An 18,937-nucleotide genomic window follows, 5' to 3' on the forward strand; every position below is an offset into this window, starting at 1 on the left:
AGAACCGATAAAATACGATCACGCCCGAGCGTCACCTCATACAAGCAGTTCTTGCTCCGTCCCGGAAAGGACATCGTTTGTTTGGCCTGTGCATCGTATCTGATTGCCCGCTTTCGAAATCTTTCAAAGGATGAGTGCAGCAAATGTACCGTAAGTATTTAAACATACTGCTCTCGGGAAACGGAAGATGTCGTTGGAGTGAAAATTTAACGCAGTGTTACTCGATCGCTTCATCTCCCACTAGTACCAGCAGTCTTGGTCACTTCTCATGCGCCTTTTTGTTTATCAGTCAACCTTTTTTCACGTATTGTAACTGTATTTCATTCCGTTTTTTTTAAATTGTAATTTTGTTGCTAAATTTTACCTTCCTTCGATTTTTGGTGCTAATTGTATGCCACAGGATGGCCATGTAAAGATTACTTCGTAGGGTGGGGTCCCTGATCACATCCCTCAGATAGAAAATAGAGACCTTTAGATTTGAGGACGAGGGCGACCACGAGTACGAGATTTGACTTAAAGTTTTTTGCGTATTTTCAAAATATAGACTCCCCGGAATTCTTCATTTTACCATTTTTCACTGGAAAAGTTAGCATTGTTATCTTTAGTGAAGGAGGTTACGCGCTCTCCTGATCGCAAAATGATAAAACTTCTAACATTTGATAACTTGTTCCCGCCACTTCGACATTCTCGCTAAAACTTGTAGTAGAGTGACGACGGCTGCCACATTTTCCCGCCAAAATGACGCTGACTCACGCGCGAGCACTACTTAGTATTGAGAAAATCTCGTACTCGTAGTCGCACTCGTCTTAGAATCTAAAGGTCTCTAATAAAACACAATGATCACCACTGTAAAGCTTCACGGGAAAGACGGTTATTCTAGCCTGAGTAACTCTTTCTACCTTTGAAGTTAATAGAGAGGATATTATTTATATTAGTAATAGGACTGATCATGAGTGTCTAATTATACGAGTGATTTACAAAATAAGACAACGGCATATAATAATTACAGACCAAACTGGATGACACGAAGTTCTGTTACCAATCAATCATAACTATGACAAAATTTGTGATATTTTAAGCTTTTTTTGGCGCGTACTGTCCAGTTACTTAGGGATGATGTGTTGAGTGTTCTGACCAATTAGATTTTTTGATTAATATTTTCGGACTGAGAGGAGTCTATTGTGGTTTGTAATCATACGAGTCATACCGGTAAATAAAATCATCCGATTTGTTTAATCACAAATATGATTACAGATTGAATTGGACACCATGAAGTTGTGTTATAAATTAATCATAACTACAGCAAAATTTGTGTTATTTTAGGCTTTTTTAGATCAAAAGACAAGAAAGTGAGAGAGTTTTTTTGCTAACAGTGAAGCAAAAAAAACATTTAAGTGCATGTGATGTCAAATACTGTCCAAATACAGGCATGATGTGTACTGTCCTATTACACTGTCCTATTAGTGCTGAAATCAGGACAGCTAATAGCCAATCAGATTTGAGAATTCTGTTATAGTTCTGACTTATGCTGAAATTAGGGCAGCTGATAGCCAATCAGATTGAGAATTTGATATAGTTATGATTAGAAAGGAAATAGAGAGAAGAGAAGGGGACCTATATGGACTCATGAGGAATTAAAGACACAATATGGCAAAGGCTTAAGAATATCAAGCTGTAACATTAGATGAGTGAAATGAGTAACAACATTAAAAGAGATTCTGACCAAAATAACAGAATGAGAACATCCTAAAAGTTCAAAATAACAGAATGAGAACATCCTAAAAGTTCAAAACAATAGACAATTACAAATGTCACAGATGATTATCTTTGCCAGGTCACCAATACTCATCACCAGGGCTGTCAACCCTTAAGTCTTCAAATATTGAGAATTGGTAGATGATGTCATAATGCATGACACATGATGTAATTTCTCCAAAAATGGGTTAAAAAGATGTTGTTGCAATTGTAACATTTGACCTGATTGGTTTACTTGCCACCAATCACATTATTGCTTGTAATTCAATGTCATATGGGAGTTTATAAGGAAATGTTCAATGTTAATAAAATAGCTCAAACTACGCAAAATATTTGAAATTTCATCGTCAGAGAGTCGATTCTACAAGAAATGGCAAACTTTGGCGATTATTCAGGAGATTTCAGACTCTAATCTAGAGACTGGGAGATATGCTTCAAAATCTGGAGTGTCCCAGATTATCTGGGAGAGTTGACAGCACTGCATCACAGAATCTTGAACTGTAAAAAATTGCTATTAACCAATCAGAAACTCGCCATAGAAACAGGCCGATACTTACACTGTAAGACCTTAGAAAGGATTATGAGACCTGATTCAAAGGCATTCATTGGGCTGTGTCAAACATTCAAATTCCAGACACTGCAGGGACTAGATAACTAAATAAGTTCCATTAACCAATGAAAATTAAAGGCAATTTTAAATCAGAGCTGATCATGATTGAAAATAAAGTAAAGAAAAAAAAAAGAAAGAATGGGCACGTATGTATCGGTAAAGACATATTATTTTTGTATAGGCCTGTCCACATGTTAATGATCATCAGTAATGTTACTTTTTGCAAACAGTTTTAAGAGTGGATAAGTTGGAAATTTTTTCTGCTCACCAAAATTAATGTATTAATTAATTAATGTACATTTTGTAGGTTTTATTGCGACATCAGTGAGGGTAAACATTAAAATATTCTTCAACTGATATATTCTCAGATCCTGCTATCAACTTGGAAGCCACACGCTGGCTGTTCCAGTTAGTCTCCATTCAACCAATAGAAGGCGTCTTTGTGAGCGGCTAAAGAATGCAAAAGATGTTCCTTCTGGAGCCATAGTTCTTCTGCAAGGAGGAGAACAAAAACAGCTATACTGTACTGATAGGGATGTACTTTTCCGTCAGGTAAATAAAAAATAATCCTTAAATGCTATTTCAAGGTATTTATTAGCACTTGACAAGCCCTGGCGACTTTTCTTTTGCTCACTATTTTTATATATGTTGCAGGTCAAAACTAAATTCTGGTTAAGATTTTTTAACTTGTAGGTTGATTCTCAATTCCCTTTTTCTCTGGCTAGGAGACAATTAGGTTAACCTAGGTTAAAATAAAAAAGAAAATTAACCTGAATTTAATTTTGACCTGTAACATCTTCTGGGCATGTTCAGTGCTTTAGGACCAGCTTGCCGAGAATTTCATTCAAGAATTGCTCTTCATTTTTCCCAGACCAAATGTATATGAGCCGGACTAAATGTATGAGCCAGGAGGTTTGTACTTGTTGACTGGGGTCTGCTGGGTAGATGAAATAAATCCTATATTGAGCCCTCTCCCCTGAATTAAATCCTTCCTTCTCTAATAAGCCAGTACCCTCTCTCAAATCTTCACTATAGATGGTCATTCCCCTCTGATCTAGAACAGTAACAAAGTGCCATGGCTGCAGTTAGGCTCCCCCTTTTTCTTTGCATTTAGCACTGTTTCCGTCAAATTAGATTAACTCACCTCTCTAGTTGGCCCCCCTCTCTATTAAGTCCCCAGTCAATGATGTTTGAAAGAATAAGCCCCTTCTCTTCCTCCCCCCACCCCCTCACATCGCCGCATACCTCTTAATTGTTGTCACTGGTGTAAGACTTTTGAATCATTAAGCCTTATAAAAATACAGTCAACTTCTCTAAGGTGGGTAATAAAGATTGAAAAACCTGCACAGCGTAGTACTTAAAAATGTTAATTTAAAAATTGTAAAACGGACGCTGTTATTATAAGAATCTTAACAGCATTTAGTCTTGTATACCCTGAAGAAGGCAGCATTGCCGAAATGTCGGTTAAGATTCTTATAATAACAGCGTCCGTTTTACAATTCTTAAATTAACATTCTCTAAGGTGGGCTTGGTTTGGAACATCCCATAAGTCAGCACGCAAAGAAAGTGGTGTCCAATAGCCCGGGGCTAGTGGATTTTGCTATCGGGCTAGTGAATTCTGTTCTTAACTTGCCCGACGGGCAAGTGATGTTTTTCGAGCAAATATTCGAATAACAGAAGAACTATGAAGTCAATTCTGCTTGTCAAAAAGCACCTGGAACTAGTTGAAATGATGTTTGGGCTAGTGAACGCTAGCTTCAGCTCCCCCGAATGGCAAAAAATGATTTTCTTGGTTCATCTTACGGAGGTGTCCACATTATAGAGTCAAAGAAAAGACCGAAGAAATGCAGAGGTTCCATCTTATATTATGTTAAGGTGTCTGCTACTTACAGAGTTGACTGTATTGTCTCCTAAAGGCTGAAAAATGATCTTGTTAGAGTGGTTTTCACTTGACTGTCGTAAAACCAAAACCAGAGTAAATACACTAGCCAACCAAAGGGCGTAGTAAAACCAAAACCAAACTAATTCCTCAATTACTTTCGACAGTCAAGTGAAAACCACTCTAACTGCTAATACCCAAATGCTATATATGTCTAATTGATTTGTAATACCAGCTTCATCTCCTTTTTTTCTACAGGAATCATATTTTCATTGGACATTTGGTGTATTAGAGGGTGACTGTTTTGGAGCTGTAGAAGTAGACACTGCACGTTCAATCTTGTTCTTTCCACGTCTTCCTCCAGGGTATGCCATCTGGATGGGAAAGTAAGTTTTTGGTTTTCTTTAACTTGTCCACTTGTATTGATTAGGAAAATCCCTTGCAGTTCTGCAGCCAAAAAATTACCCCACACATAAGGAAAAATAATAGTCCCCACGTGAATCATAACAATCCCGCCAGCTATCCAGACTAACTAAAAGAGGCAGGTAGATGACAGTAAGGTTGCAAAGAAGGTCAGTTTTACAGCTTTCCATTTGGGAAAGCTGTAGCTGGGATGTGCTAGCCCAAAAGTCACTTCAGCTAGCCCCAAAAGCTTTTTGATGATGAGGATTGATTACACAGTTCTTATGTAATTTGAATTCCTCAAAAAACTTCACTTGCCCTTTGGGCAAGTTAAGAACAGAATTCACTAGCCCAATAGCAAACTCCACTAGTCCTGGGTTATCGGACACTACTTTCTTTGCACACTGCGTCCTACACACAAGGTCCAGTGAAACAGTTCTTCTACAGGTGTAGGTCTTAATAAGTTGCAAGGACAAAGGCCAGCACAGTCAAGCTGTTTTTCCAAATGGACATTACATGAACAGTTTTATTAAGGCCAATTATGACATTTGTTATCTGCAAACTTCTACCGTTTCGGTTGCAAGTTAAGTCTCATGTTCATTGGTGATTTTTCATCTCAGAATCCATGAGCTTGAGCATTTTAAAAAGAAGTATGGAGTGGATGAAGTTTTCTTTACTGATGAGGTAATAAATTTTAATAGTCCTTCTGTTTACATGTGCACATCCAGGTAAATATTTTTAAATTGATTAGCAAAAACCAAGGTCATAATAATTTTTATTTTAATGACATCTCCAATCTCACCACTGGCTTGGTTTATCAGAATGTCTAAATAACAAAAACTTTTATAACTTTATAGAGATCACTGGTGTTGTTTTAATTATTTGGAACAGCGTAATTAAAAAAAACTATACCAGAAGTTTAATTGCGGTCATTTTCTAGACTTAATAAATATCTTAAGAAAATTTTTTTCTTTAACTTGAGCTTACTTTGCAGTTTTTAAACAACTTATAAACTTACTAACTCTTTTCTTTCTTTCTTTTTTAGATTGCTGATGTACTGACAAAGAAAGCACCTTCTGTCCTTCTCACGCTGGTGTGTTCTTGTTTAGTTTTGGGGTCTCTGTTTTGAAATTAAAAGTCTTTAAATGACCAGGCAACAAATAATATTACCCACGCCTATATGTATCTTTGCCATTAAGTGTGGCCCCAGCCACTTATCATGTACTCAAAGAATCCTTAAAATAAAATAATGCTGCAGACGCAATTTCCTTTTTGCTCACAGGAATTTTTTTTCTTTTAGCGAGGTCTCAATACTGACTCTGGCCAATACTGTAGGGAGGCAGCATTTGATGGAATCAGCAAGTGAGCATGATTATTCTCCTGAAGCTTGACCCCCACACTGTATAATGTGATCTAGAAGTGATGGTGTTTATCCTGTGTTAGGTTTAGTTTTTGTTGTGGTGGATACACATGTACTAGACCACTTCATTTAAACAAGTCCTGTCCAGATCTGTATTTCGTATTAAAGTGTATTAATTATTATGTTTCTAGATTCAAATTAGACAACAAGAGTTTGCATCCTGAGATTACAGAATGGTGAGATATTTCATTGCTGTGATTTTGATATACAATCGACTCTCACTTAGTAGACACCTCTATAAGATTGACAACTCTCTAAAACGGACACCAAGAATTGGTCCTGCCTTTCTTTATTCCCTTTATTTGACTCTCTATAAGACGGACATTACTTTTAGACAAACACTTTGTGCCATTCCCAAAGGTGTCCGTCTTAAGCCTGGTTCTCATAATATTATGCTGCCAATGCACCTGCGACATGGCCACTGGTACTGCCTGGATAATGTTCCAATATGAGAACAGAAGTGGTTGGCAACATTGCTCATCCCAGTCTTTACCCCCGGCATGCATGCCTGTGAAGTTGACTCATGTTCAACTTTGCAAGCATGCCGGCGGTAGAGCTCTGCGATGGCTCTAGTTTCCAGCGGCGCATGTTCTTATTCATCCGAAAAGTGACCCAGGCGGTACTGACATTACAAAAATCCAAGGTAATATTTTATGCTTGCAGGGAAGGGCTCACCAGAACTAAAGGCTTTCCAGGCACCTCACCATAGCCTGTGTACAGCCACCCGCTCCCCTAAAAAAATCAGGAAGAGGGAAAGTCTCTCCCTGATTTAGTTTGGGTGAAGGGGGTGGCTGTATACAGCCTGCCTAGCCAAAGCTTTGAAAGATAGAGTGTGTAGTAGAAAAAAAAGACAAAACTTGGTGTTTAATTACACATTGGACTGAAAAATGGGATTAGATCTGTGAAGGAACATGGTTTGAATTTTCCCATGGTTTCTTCAAAGATATTTGACAGTGTAAGATGACTTGTTTTTTCTTTTTGTGTGTTTGGTTGTTTTTGTTATTTGCGTGTTCCTCACTGTTACTGGAATGGAAAGTGATAATTTCTGTTTGTTTTTAATAAAGGTTCTGGTGTTAGCCTCTAGGCTAGTATGCTGAAACTTTTTCTATGAGTCCTGTTCACTGCTACTAAAGTATGAATATAGAACTTACTATATTGGAAATAGAAAACTTTAAAAAACAAAAACAAAAACAAAAGTTGTCCCCTTATCAGGAAATACAGAAAACCATGGGGCCTTTTTGTTTTTTCTTTGGAAAATAACATAAAAAATTCACATTGCACACATCTCTTTCTAATGTACTTCTTGTTGTCTTTGTAGTCGTGTGTTCAAGACTCCTGAAGAGATAGAGGTGATTCGCTTTACAAACAGAGTAAGCAGTGAAGCTCACAAGGAGGTAAAAATTTTGGACACAGTTCTCATATGCCTTACTGTAATTTGTTGCCCCACAGGGTTTGGTCCAGAGGCCAAAACCCTAGGGGGCATTTTTGGAGTCCCCATGTTTGTATGCAGAGGAAATGTCGAGGTGTTTATGTGGGTATCAGGATGTGTATTAAAGCCTACATAATGAAAGCAGGCATATGAAGGTGTTGAAAAATGTCTGCACAGTGAAAAAAAAATACTAAAAATTATAAGTAAAAGGTAAAGGCAGTGTGTACCTGTTACTAGTCAGACTAGTCAAAATTACATTCAGGTTAAAATTATTTAACCTTGGTTGATTCTTAATTTTCTTTGTTCCCTAACCAAAAGTCATAAGTAATTAGGGCTAGGAGACAAAGGCAATTAAGAATCAAACTAGTTTAAAACATTTTAACGTGAATTTATTCTGACCTGGAACATACCCACCCCGGAACAAAGCCAAAAAAGCAAGGATACAAACCATTGACCCATTTACAGCAAATGTGCCTTTCCAGAATTGAATAAATTGCCTCTTACTTTACTTTAATAGTTTGGCAATACAAAATACACACTTAGTATTGACCGGAAAGCCCTGAACAGAAAACAACTTCCCTCACTGAAGGGCTACCTAAATTCACAATAAATAAGAAATAAAAAACAACTAAAAGAAAAAATCATAAATACCTAGACAAGTGGCAATCATGTACAATATTAAACTAGAATATAATTAAACTAATGAAACTAATATCGTAATCAACAAAGCTAGCCTCGAGATAAGAATAAAATATCAGTTTTACCTCAGTTTATCTGTTCATAAATTAGCCTGCTTTGCAGACATTTACAGGGGAAGGGAAAGGGAAAATTTAGGCGACATTCCTTCTCCTTCTCTCGCTTACACTTCATGTAAGCGCACGCCTTTGCAGAACTCCCAATCCGGGCCCTTCCCTTCTAACTCTACCACATAGGCTATTACAACAGACAAAAAAATCCACACCGTATTTTGACATCTACAGTCATGAAATTACTTATCTTTTGCGCATTTTACTTAGGTGATGAGGCGCATTCGACCAGGAATGACAGAGTTTGAATTGGAGAGGTAAATGTATCGTTAGCAAAAACTTGTCTCAGTACGTCACGAGTCAGTATCACTACGGCTACAACTACAACTGTGGAATTTGAAGTCAGTTGTGTTCTCAGAATTCTAAGTCTTTCCTGTCGTCTAGTAGTTAAAGATTTCTCGATATGCATAGCCTGACAAGTGATGATCTAAAAAGTCAACCAAACACTTGGAAATTCGCTGTCATGCGTACTTGCAAAATAAGGTTAAATTGCCTTAGCTTGCCGAAAGTTACGTAGCCTGCGAGCAAGCTCTCCTATTTGGGCGAGCGAAGCGAGTCTCGCGAGAACGCGCAAGCGAGCGGCGAAGCCGCGAGGGGCATAGGAAAGGCCCCTCGCTCGCGCGTTCTCGCGAGGCTCGCCTGAATAGGAGAGCTTGCTCGCAGGCTAAAAGTTACGTCGACCTATGGTCCCAGAGTTCGTCTTTGTTAATATGCTACAGTGTACCTAGTGACATTCTACTCGAGGATTTTCCAGGATGTTCGTCACATGACAACTAATTCAATGGCATATGAGTATACTTTAGCTCAGTCGTAGAGCTCCTGGACAAGTTACCAGAAAAGGGTTGTCACTACGATTTCCATTTGCCGGGTATATGCAATCAGTAAGCGGCAAATTGAAAATTGAACAGCTAGGAAGGCCTTTATGTTATATTTTCCACTCAAAGTAGCCGGGAGTCATGCTCATAATAGCTAAGGGAAATCCCCGGCCCCCGCGCGCCCTTAGTGACGGCCCTCTGGCCAGAATACCAGAAGATCTTAGGTTTGACTCCTTTTGGAAGAACTGCCTTTTCTTGAGCCGCCCGTGACACTGACTGACAAAACCTTCATACCCAGCACAAACTTGGTTTGAAAATTCGTTCTCCTACTAAGCCTTTCCATCAGTGCAGTTTGATATAGAGTTCGCTGTGGCCAAATCTTAAATATAATACGCAACAACGTAACTCTTTCATAAAATCCGGCAGCCCCACTTTCGCCTCGTCCACCTTTTTCTGCTGTCCTAAGCTTGTGTTCACGGGCATTCACGTTGACCAGCAACAGACGATGCTTATTTAATTGCGGGACTGAACACTGCAGAAAAACGGTTTTTTTCTTGCATGTGCACGAATGGCCATGATTTGTAACACTAGTTTTGTTCAAGAGTTGAAGTTTTTTTAACTATTGCAATAATGTTATCAATTTTTTAACAAATTTGTAAGGTTCAGTTCCAAAATGTCCGTAAATCTTTTAATCCCTGTATTTTTAAATTGCCTTTCTTCTTTTTTTTATTTTTGTAGGGAAAACGCACTTGGCGTTTTTTTGTCGATGATTTTGATAATTGTTTTAAAAAATACATTTTATTCTTACACTTCAGCCTGTGCTAGGGCCATATGTGTTGTCACGCAAGTGCGTTTCAGTCCACCCAAGAAAAGCTGTGTGAGAGTTTCATTCAACATCAATTTCTGTTTCTTTTCAGTTTGTTTCATCATTACTGTTATTCCCAAGGTGGTTGTCGACATGTGGCATATACATGCATTGCTGGAAGGTATGTTATACTCAGACAGTCAAGTGAACTTTCGGAGGTACTCATCTGCGTCCCAGGCAATACAATTTAACCGGTACACTTACAATCATTTCAAATTCTAATAGGGGAGTACACTACACCAAAAGGCGATAACAATATAGGTAATCCGGATTCCAAAATCAGGAAAATATTTGCTTGCAGAATCGGAATCCTGGGATTTGAATCCGGAATTTAGTTCAAGGATTCCGGAATCCTGCTAACACTGTCGGAATCCACTTTGTGGAATCCAGAATTTAAGACTGTCTTGAATTATACGATTCTGGGAAACTGCCCACCTACCCCTCCCTTTGGCCAACATTAACACTTACTTCACACTTAGGGCAAAGTGTTGTCTTAGGGGAGGGGTAGGTGGGCAGTTTCCCAGAAATGGTGTAACGGTCCAAAATTTTTAGGTGAATGGTAACGTGGTTGTCGGGGGAAAGTACACATGAATATTAAAATTATAGTGGACTGTCTTCCTTGCCATCTTTCGTATGCTTGTAGCTTGTTTGCTTTCAGAGGTCGTTTCTTCATGAATGAGAGTCCTGCTTTTGAGTGTGCTCAAATGAGTATACGAGCTGCATTCGTAATTATAGTCGAACCTTCCTGTGCGACCACCTATCGTAAGCGACCACTTTCCATAGGCGACCGCCAATCTAAAACACGCAAACTTTCTTAGTCAAATCCTTATAGTTGGAACCTCTAGTAAACGACCACCTCCTGTAAGCGACCGCGACCACTTTTTGGGCATGACGGTTAATGATTTTCCATTGTTTTTAACCTCTTGTAAGCGACCACTTGACGCATTCTCTGATCTCTATTTTCGCTTGTGTGCGCACTGTGACTTAGAATATACGAAGAACTTTAGTTACAACATGGAACTACACATATCCTAAATTATCTTCCATAAAGTATATGTGCTTGGACCTCTTCTCGGAAGAGATCCCCGCGTGGTTTCATTCTTGTAAATGACCACTTCCCGTACGTGACCCTTCAGTCTTTGCATTTTGGGTGGTCGCTTACGGGAGGTTCGACTGTATCTTATTTTGGTTTTATCTTAGTACAGTCAGTTCTTTCTTAACCCCTCTGAAAGACTTACACATCATTAAAATGAACATCTTTAGTGCATTTTTGCCATTCTAATTCAGTTTAACAAATCGACAGCAATTTTCCGTAGTCTTTACACATGTAGATTGAATGACGTCCGAATGTTCAAAACTCAAGTCATGTCAAGGCGAGTGGTTTCACAGCAATTTTTTTTGTTTTTGTTCATGTTGTATTTCAGTGGCCACAACTGTGCTACTCTTCATTATGGCCATGCTGGAGCACCAAATGACAAGAAGATCAATGATGGCGACATGTGGTGAGTATTCCTGAATTTCTTCAACAGCTGAGCATGTGATAACATTATACAGTCAGTGATCCAGCCGTTTGTCGATGGTAAAACGGGTTTGCTTCTGCTTTAGCTTGTTTGACATGGGCGGAGAATACTACTGCTACACATCTGACATCACGTGTTCATTCCCAGCCAATGGCAAGTTCACAGAGGATCAACGCAACATTTATGAAGCCGTGTACAGGGCCAGTAGAGCTGTAATGGCGGCTGTTAAGCCTGGTAAGTGCCGGCCGGCATGCATAGTATGTGTTATTTAGCACAGTGTGAATGTACCACTAAAGAGGTCTCACTTTTAATGGTCACACTAAACGATTTCCATCCAAAGAATTAAAATTGTACTATGTTTTTTAAAAATATCTTATTTTTTAAGATATAGTCATTGAAAAGCCAAGTCGTAAATTTTCATACGTAAATGAGTTCTAGCCAATCAGAATCGCGAGCGATGCTTTTTTATGTGTGTGAAAAATGATACGTCCAATCAAAAGTCACAGAAGGGTGTGAGTTTCGCGCCAAAACTCCCGCCTTTTATAGGCGCTTGCAGCTTCATGAGAAGAGCACCCTCGCTTTACGAGTTGCTTCGCGAGACATCCTACGTGAAAGGACCATAAAGTAGGCTTTGTCTCGCAGAAAAGAGGAAATTATCTCGGAAATTGGAATAGTTTGTTATATTTCACCGACTGTCAAAGAAGAAAATTGTAGAAAGCCGGCAAAACAACTCTCGCCTTGCGGACATTTCGCTATTACGGAAACAGAGATAAAACAGACTGCGGCTAAATCTCTGACAGAAATACGTTACAAGGTTTGACAGCCGGAAATAAACCTTCGTTATTGAGGACTTCTTTTCTAATTGAGGTCGTTAACTCGCGGTAATAGGCGCGTCTATTACCGGGAGATGCATGCATTGACTCCTGAATTTAACGTCTTAAACACAGCAAAGTATAATTATAATATTGTACAAAGTTCTGTGGACTTAGGTTTATTCGTCGTCTCTTTATATTCTCGCAGGTGTCAAATGGACCGACATGCACCGTTTAGCAGAGCGCGTCCAGCTGACGTGTTTAAGGGACATGGGACTCTTACACGGGGACGTTGACGAGATGATGAAATGTTACCTTGGGGCCGTTTTTATGCCTCACGGTCTTGGCCATTTTATGGGATGCGATGTTCATGATGTTGGTGGATATCCCGAGGTACCTTATTAAGTTTTGTCTTTTAACTCACGGTGATTGGAGTGAGTGGTCTATTAGAGTTAAGTAGAAGATATTACATGGCTGCTTGGGGATACGAATTTTATCTTCGAGATGCTGAAAGTATCTCTCACTCGTGAGAGATACTTTCAGCAAGAGAAGATAAAATTCGTATCCCCAAGCGGCCATGTAATGTTCTGTTTATTTTATGTATACTGATGAAATTCCTACCTAAAACACAAGTTTTTTTGTTAGTCATTTTCGAAACAGCAAAATAGTGCAGTTAAAGTGGTCACCTAACGCAAAATGCCTGTCACAAAAATGTTATGAAACTCGGATATAAAGTTATAAAGGAGAAATAAAGACAATAATACTTATGTTTTCTGTTCCAAAAAGTCAAAATTTATGTTAGTAACCGTGGCGACACCAATATCCTCACACGTGAAAGATAAAATTAGTATCTTCACTGCGCGCTATGAAGATATGATTTTTCAGTAAAAGGAAAAATCCTGGTATTTCATCATTATCTATATAATAAATACAGTTATCTCCCGTTATTGCAGACACCTGTGAGCCGTGAATTGATCTTCGTCCGGGGATTCAGCTGATTTCCGCATTAACTGAGTGTCCGTAATCGTTTTATGTATGTATATGAATGAGTGCTTCGTCCTTAAGTTCAACCTAAGCTCACTTCGGTACTTCGCTGGAGTTGATGGGAATAGACATACAGCCCCAAGAGGGTAGGGGGCGGGAAAGGTCATACCACAGGCTTTAAATTGATTTGCTTTTGCTCCTTGCCAGGGTACCAAGCGGATAAAAGAACCAGGCCTCCGCTCACTTAGGACTACCCGTGTCCTTCAAGAGAGCATGGTACTCACCATTGAACCAGGGATTTATTTTATCGACGCTGTAAGTATCATCTTTACCTAGGCTTCATGTTTGTGCGATTATTTGATTAATCTCATTGCTATTTTTTAATTTTTCTTTCGTGTTTAGACCTTAAACCCAGCTTTAGAAAACCCTGAAACTGCGCGGTTCTTTAACCAAGAAATGCTGCAACGATTCCGGAATTTTGGAGGGGTGAGTACTTATAAATGTTCCTTTCGTCCAAAAGTAAATTACAGGGACGGCAAAATACCTGAATTTCTCTTGGTTTTTATGTTATAGAGTGGTTTTTAATGAATTCCTGATGCTTTGGTTTTCCATTGCTACGTTTGTAATTGGTTGAAAGTCTCCGCTACTTTTACAAACAACCAAAAAATTCACGAGTCGTTACCGTACGAGTTCTCCACACTTTGCGCCACTCTGTATACTTACTCGAATTCTGATTGGTTCGTTTCATGGTCAGATCGTGTTAATCTATTAAAATAACGCTACGCAATCAGTTTAAAGAACTGATTAACTGCTTAAGTAGCAAATGCTTAACAGGGACAGACTTTTTAAGTGACTTCAGCCAAAAAGCGGGTATCCTAGTTCTGGGCCCCCAACGAACTCAACGAAATACGAAAATGCGTTTCGAAGTTCCCTTCATCCTGATTGGCAAATCCACAATGGCTTTTTTAACAGGTTAATCATAGCGCGTCCTCAAATCCTGATACATGGGTGGGGACCCATAAAAGGCGATTTCGGTCCTGGGGCCCGTTTCTCGAAAGACCCAGTAACTTTTCGGGTCCCGGAATCAAATATTCAATTCGAAATATAAAGAATATAAGCGCCGGTCCTGGATAGCAAACTACTCCATTTTGTTTCATCAACTGATAGTTTTATCATGTTAGATGTAAAACTATTGAAATCTCAATCTTTGCTGTAAACGGAGACAGCTTACCGGGCCCGTTAATTATCGGGACCTTCGAGAAACGGGCCCCCTGGCGCCTGTTTCTCTTAAATTCCCGCGGTAACTTTTCGGGCCCGGAAAGCTGTTTTGCGTTTTTTGTTTTTGCATTCAAGAGCAAAGTTTCAATAATTTTGAGAGTAATGCAATGAAACTATAAGTTTACCAAGCAAAATTGACTCGTTTGTGGGCTAGGAACTGTGTTACTATTCATCTGGTTTGGATTTTAAAATTTGCCTTCGGGCCCGAAAAGTTTCCGGGCCTTTCGAGAAACGGGACCCTGTTTTGTAGACGGACTTGGTTCGTTCTTTCGCGCAGGATACATGTGCAAATACTCTCATATTTATCTTTCGTTTAGGTTCGTATTGAAGATGACATTGTTGTGACGTCAGACGGTATGGAGCTTATGACTTGCGTTCCACGTACAGTGCCTGAAATAGAGGCCCTGATGGCTGAAGGGGCAAATCTCTCGCCTCATTTCTCCCCTGCCGTTTCCTCACAAAGAGCAAGTTAATCTGCAAGTTAAGCCCAAAGCAGTGTCAAGCAGCTGACTCGAGCATTAATCTTCAACCAAACACCAAATAGAGTATCGGTGAACAGAACAGATAGTAGGATTATGAAATTAATTTTTTAGTAATAGTGAAATGAAATTAGCTGGCTGTTTGAAAACGTAATTACCGAACATTGCAGCAATGATCCCATTTCTAGTTTTTATCATGAATACTTTGGAGACAAAAAATGATGAAACTACAAGAACTTAAATGCAGTCACATTTTCAAAATAAGCTTAGTTATATTAGAGATGTATTATAAACAATTATTGGATGAGGTTTTTGTGATATCCGGTTCGGCTTCGGCTGATAACACTAACCGAGACCTTGATTATTCCGGATATCACAAAAACCGAATCTAATAATTGTTTTATTATACAAGCCATTCTTATTTTTTTTATTATAGAAGCCATTCTCACTTCGCTGTCCGCGAACTTGACATTGCTCTTGAAAATCATGCATTGTGCGCGCAACCTACAGATTATTCACTAATCTGTAGGTACAGATTAGTGAATAATCTGTAGGTTGCGCTGTTTCCCAGAATTAACTGTAGGCTTTTAGCCAATGAGAAAACAGATGGTGACTACAATGTATAATAATTCAAATTATCAATTCAACGCGTAATTATATTGATTAAAGGAACTATTTCGAAACAGATGCCTCAAATGTCCACTCACGACCTTAGAGAATTAGCTGTATGTATAACGCTGCGATACAGTAAACACCCGCTTATAAGGCCTGTGGATTAAGGTGACTTGACCCAGTTTTTTTGGGGGGGTACCATCCTACTTTGAAGCTCTCTGGTATCCCCACCTTTACTTTTATCGTAAGTCTAACACATAGAATGGATAACATATAGATCAATCTACAATATAACATAAAATTTTTGGCGATCGGAGTAAATGTCACGTGGTTATAATGCCACGCCCCTTTGAGGTCTGAGTCGAAAATCTGCTGTTGCCGGCATTTTTTCGTGAAAATCTCTCGGCTACACATAGTGCGCATTAGTGCCTTGCGCTGAACAGAGTTTCACCAAAATCGCAAAGACCCAATTCGAGAAATTCAGCGGTTTCCAAATTTAGGTCATAATTTATGCGAAAATGATAAGCAAACTTTACACGGATTATATCTAATAAACTATGAGATTCATCTCTTTATTTTGGGCATCGTTATAACAGATGGGTCCTTGCAAGTCAGCAAAACGCTTTAGGGCCTTGTAAATGCGCGCGATTTCGAGCAAAACAAACATATAGAAATTATAGTTTTCGCTATTTGTTGACGTTTGTCAGCGTTTAAGAGTCCTTCTCACGAAAAAAGCATTTTGTTAAAAATTCGTAGTTTTTTTTCCTTCAAATTTTTTCAGGGCCACAATTGATTAACTAACTACCCGGACTCTGAATTTCATGGTCATTGAAAAACTGTGACATTATCTTCTATAAGCCCAAACTTGAGTAAACATTGAAGATTTTTAGCGTTTTGGCTGAGTTTGTGCTTTGGGAGTTGTCTATTGTTTCTAGTCTGTCATTATACAGCATTCTTGTTCAGCACGCGTGCAATGACCGCGCTTGGCTGACTTCCGAATGCTCACCGAGATATAATAATTTTGGTACAGTGAGACAGGCCATCGCGTGATACATAGAGGTTTAAGTCACAATTTTTAATCAATTCTCGTGCTTCTTGTGCCTTTGCAAAAAAATCAAGAAGTGCTACACACTAAATCTACTTACTATTAAAAAAATATCATTTTTTCATAGGTTTAATGCAAGCCAATAATTAAACCAACTCGTGACGGGAATATCTCGGTCTACAAACGTCAACAAATAGCGAAAACTATGATTTCTATATGTTTGCTTTGCTCGAAATCGCGCGCATTTACAAGGCCCTAAAGCGTTTTGCTGACTTGCAAGGACCCATCTGTTATAACGATGCCCAAAATAAAGAGATGAATCTCATAGTTTATTAGATATAATCCGTGTAAAGTTTGCTTATCATTTTCGCATAAATTATGACCTAAATTTGGAAACCGCTGAATTTCTCGAATTGGGTCTTTGCGATTTTGGTGAAACTCTGTTCAGCGCAAGGCACTAATGCGCACTATGTGTAGCCGAGAGATTTTCACGAAAAAATGCTGGCAACAGCAGATTTTCGACTCAGACCTCAAAGGGGCGTGGCATTATAACCACGTGACGTTTAGTCCGATCGCCAAAAATTTTATGTTATATTGTAGATTGATCTATATGTTATCCATTCTATGTGTTAGACTTACGATAAAAGTAAAGGTGGGGATACCAGAGAGCTTCAAATTAGGATGGTACCCCCCAAAAAAAACTGGGTCGAGTCACCTTAAGAACCTCCTGGAAGAACATAGTGTACTAAATTGTATATAAATTCGGTAATCAGTTTTGTTAAGGTTATAATTATAAGATTGCGAATAAATAATTGTCTATTATAAATTAATTATTTTGAAATTAAATTAATTATCTCCTTCATAAAAATTAAGAACCTTACTGATTAAGAACCTACTTAGCCTAAATTGCCAATAAGTACCCCAAAATGAAAGAACCTATTTTGCCAGACTTCAGAGAAGGTACGCACTTAGCTGGTGTTTACTGTATTGAAGGGGAAGGGGGAGGAGGGTCTGTTATCTTAAGGCGATTTCATGACGAATTGTCGTTTCGAAATAAACAGATATGAACTACAAAGGACCGCAAACGAATATGCCAAAGACTGTTTGGTTTAAGGTTGGTTTGGCCAACCTGTATTTTCTTTGCGAGTTGGAGTTCAATGTCAGGGCACAAATCAGAGTGAGCGGGTAATTTTCAGCAGAGCTTTTTTGTTTGTTGCGCCGTACTGATGAGCCACAAGAATGGCGAAACAGCTGTCGACAGCCACAACCCCGCTCTGTTTTGGTTTATTTCGGTGTCGTGTTGTTGTCTTACAAAGTTGATTTTCACGTAGTCCAATCAGCTTTGCAGAATTCAATTGTCTACGTTGCGAAATCAAGGTTTTTGCTTACGCCGTGTGAATCCTAAGATGTTTGTACTGTAAAGGCGTGGTTGCGTGGTAACTCAGGTGGGAGACGCCATTTTGAATATGCAGAAGTTAAAGTTCATCCTGGTTCGTCAGTTCCGTGTGGGCAGAGCGAAAATATTGAACCGGCCCTGGTTGTTCAAAAGGTAGATTAAGCTATCCACCGGATAAATCTCTATCCATTGAATAACGCAATTGGTTTCGCTAATGCTTATCCGCTGGAAAGCGATTTTTCCGGTGGACATCGCTATCCAACGTTTGAACAACGCGGGCCAGTTCCGTGTGAATTAAGTGTCCGGGCAAATTTTTAAGCTGGTTGAAAAATCGTGCGGTGACGTGTAAACGTAACCTCAAGTGTTCAGGGTTAGGAAACCAAGTGATTGGTGTATCGTATGGGCTTCATAAGGAGTCCAACCGAACGTAAGTCGATGTTAGTTTGTCACGACCGCGCGCCAAACCTTGAATAGTTAGTCTGACATGCGCCCAACAGCAACCACTGCAACAAAATCGCCAATAAATCGCAGCTACAATAGTTAGCATGCGCGATTAAGTCCAAAAACTGCATAAAAATAGCACGAAAAAAGGGCCTTAAAAAAAGAGAAAGGACTAATGGACCACAGGATTGTAAAACTCTGATTATTATCATTTATTTATTTGTTTTTTCATTTAACGAATTTGAACATTGCAAAGTTTTAAACTTTTTTTTTTATAAAAATTCTAAGCTCCGGTTTTTAAAGGAACAAAGCACTTACGTCTTTTACTCATTTAGTGGAACAACTATTTTACAATCATTTAAGGTCACACTGAAATGATGCGCAACTTT

At 38.9% G+C, this 18,937-nt stretch overlaps 1 protein-coding gene across 1 annotated transcript; it reads left to right on the forward strand.

Moving 5' to 3' along the window:
- Window positions 1–19: 19 nt before the first annotated feature.
- Window positions 20–15,251, forward strand: LOC140928204 (xaa-Pro dipeptidase-like). The gene is made up of 16 exons (XM_073377917.1): window positions 20–150; window positions 2,734–2,917; window positions 4,503–4,630; window positions 5,267–5,330; window positions 5,692–5,739; window positions 5,947–6,008; window positions 6,198–6,242; window positions 7,385–7,460; window positions 8,512–8,558; window positions 10,034–10,102; window positions 11,406–11,483; window positions 11,587–11,735; window positions 12,522–12,706; window positions 13,505–13,612; window positions 13,700–13,783; window positions 14,893–15,251. The coding sequence occupies exons 1-16, from the start codon at window positions 131–133 to the stop codon at window positions 15,046–15,048; spliced, it is 1,503 nt and encodes a 500-aa protein (XP_073234018.1). The 5' UTR covers window positions 20–130; the 3' UTR covers window positions 15,049–15,251.
- Window positions 15,252–18,937: the final 3,686 nt, after the last annotated feature.

This window comes from Porites lutea, chromosome 2 (genome assembly GCF_958299795.1).
Source record: "Porites lutea chromosome 2, jaPorLute2.1, whole genome shotgun sequence".
NCBI lineage: Eukaryota > Metazoa > Cnidaria > Anthozoa > Scleractinia > Poritidae > Porites > Porites lutea.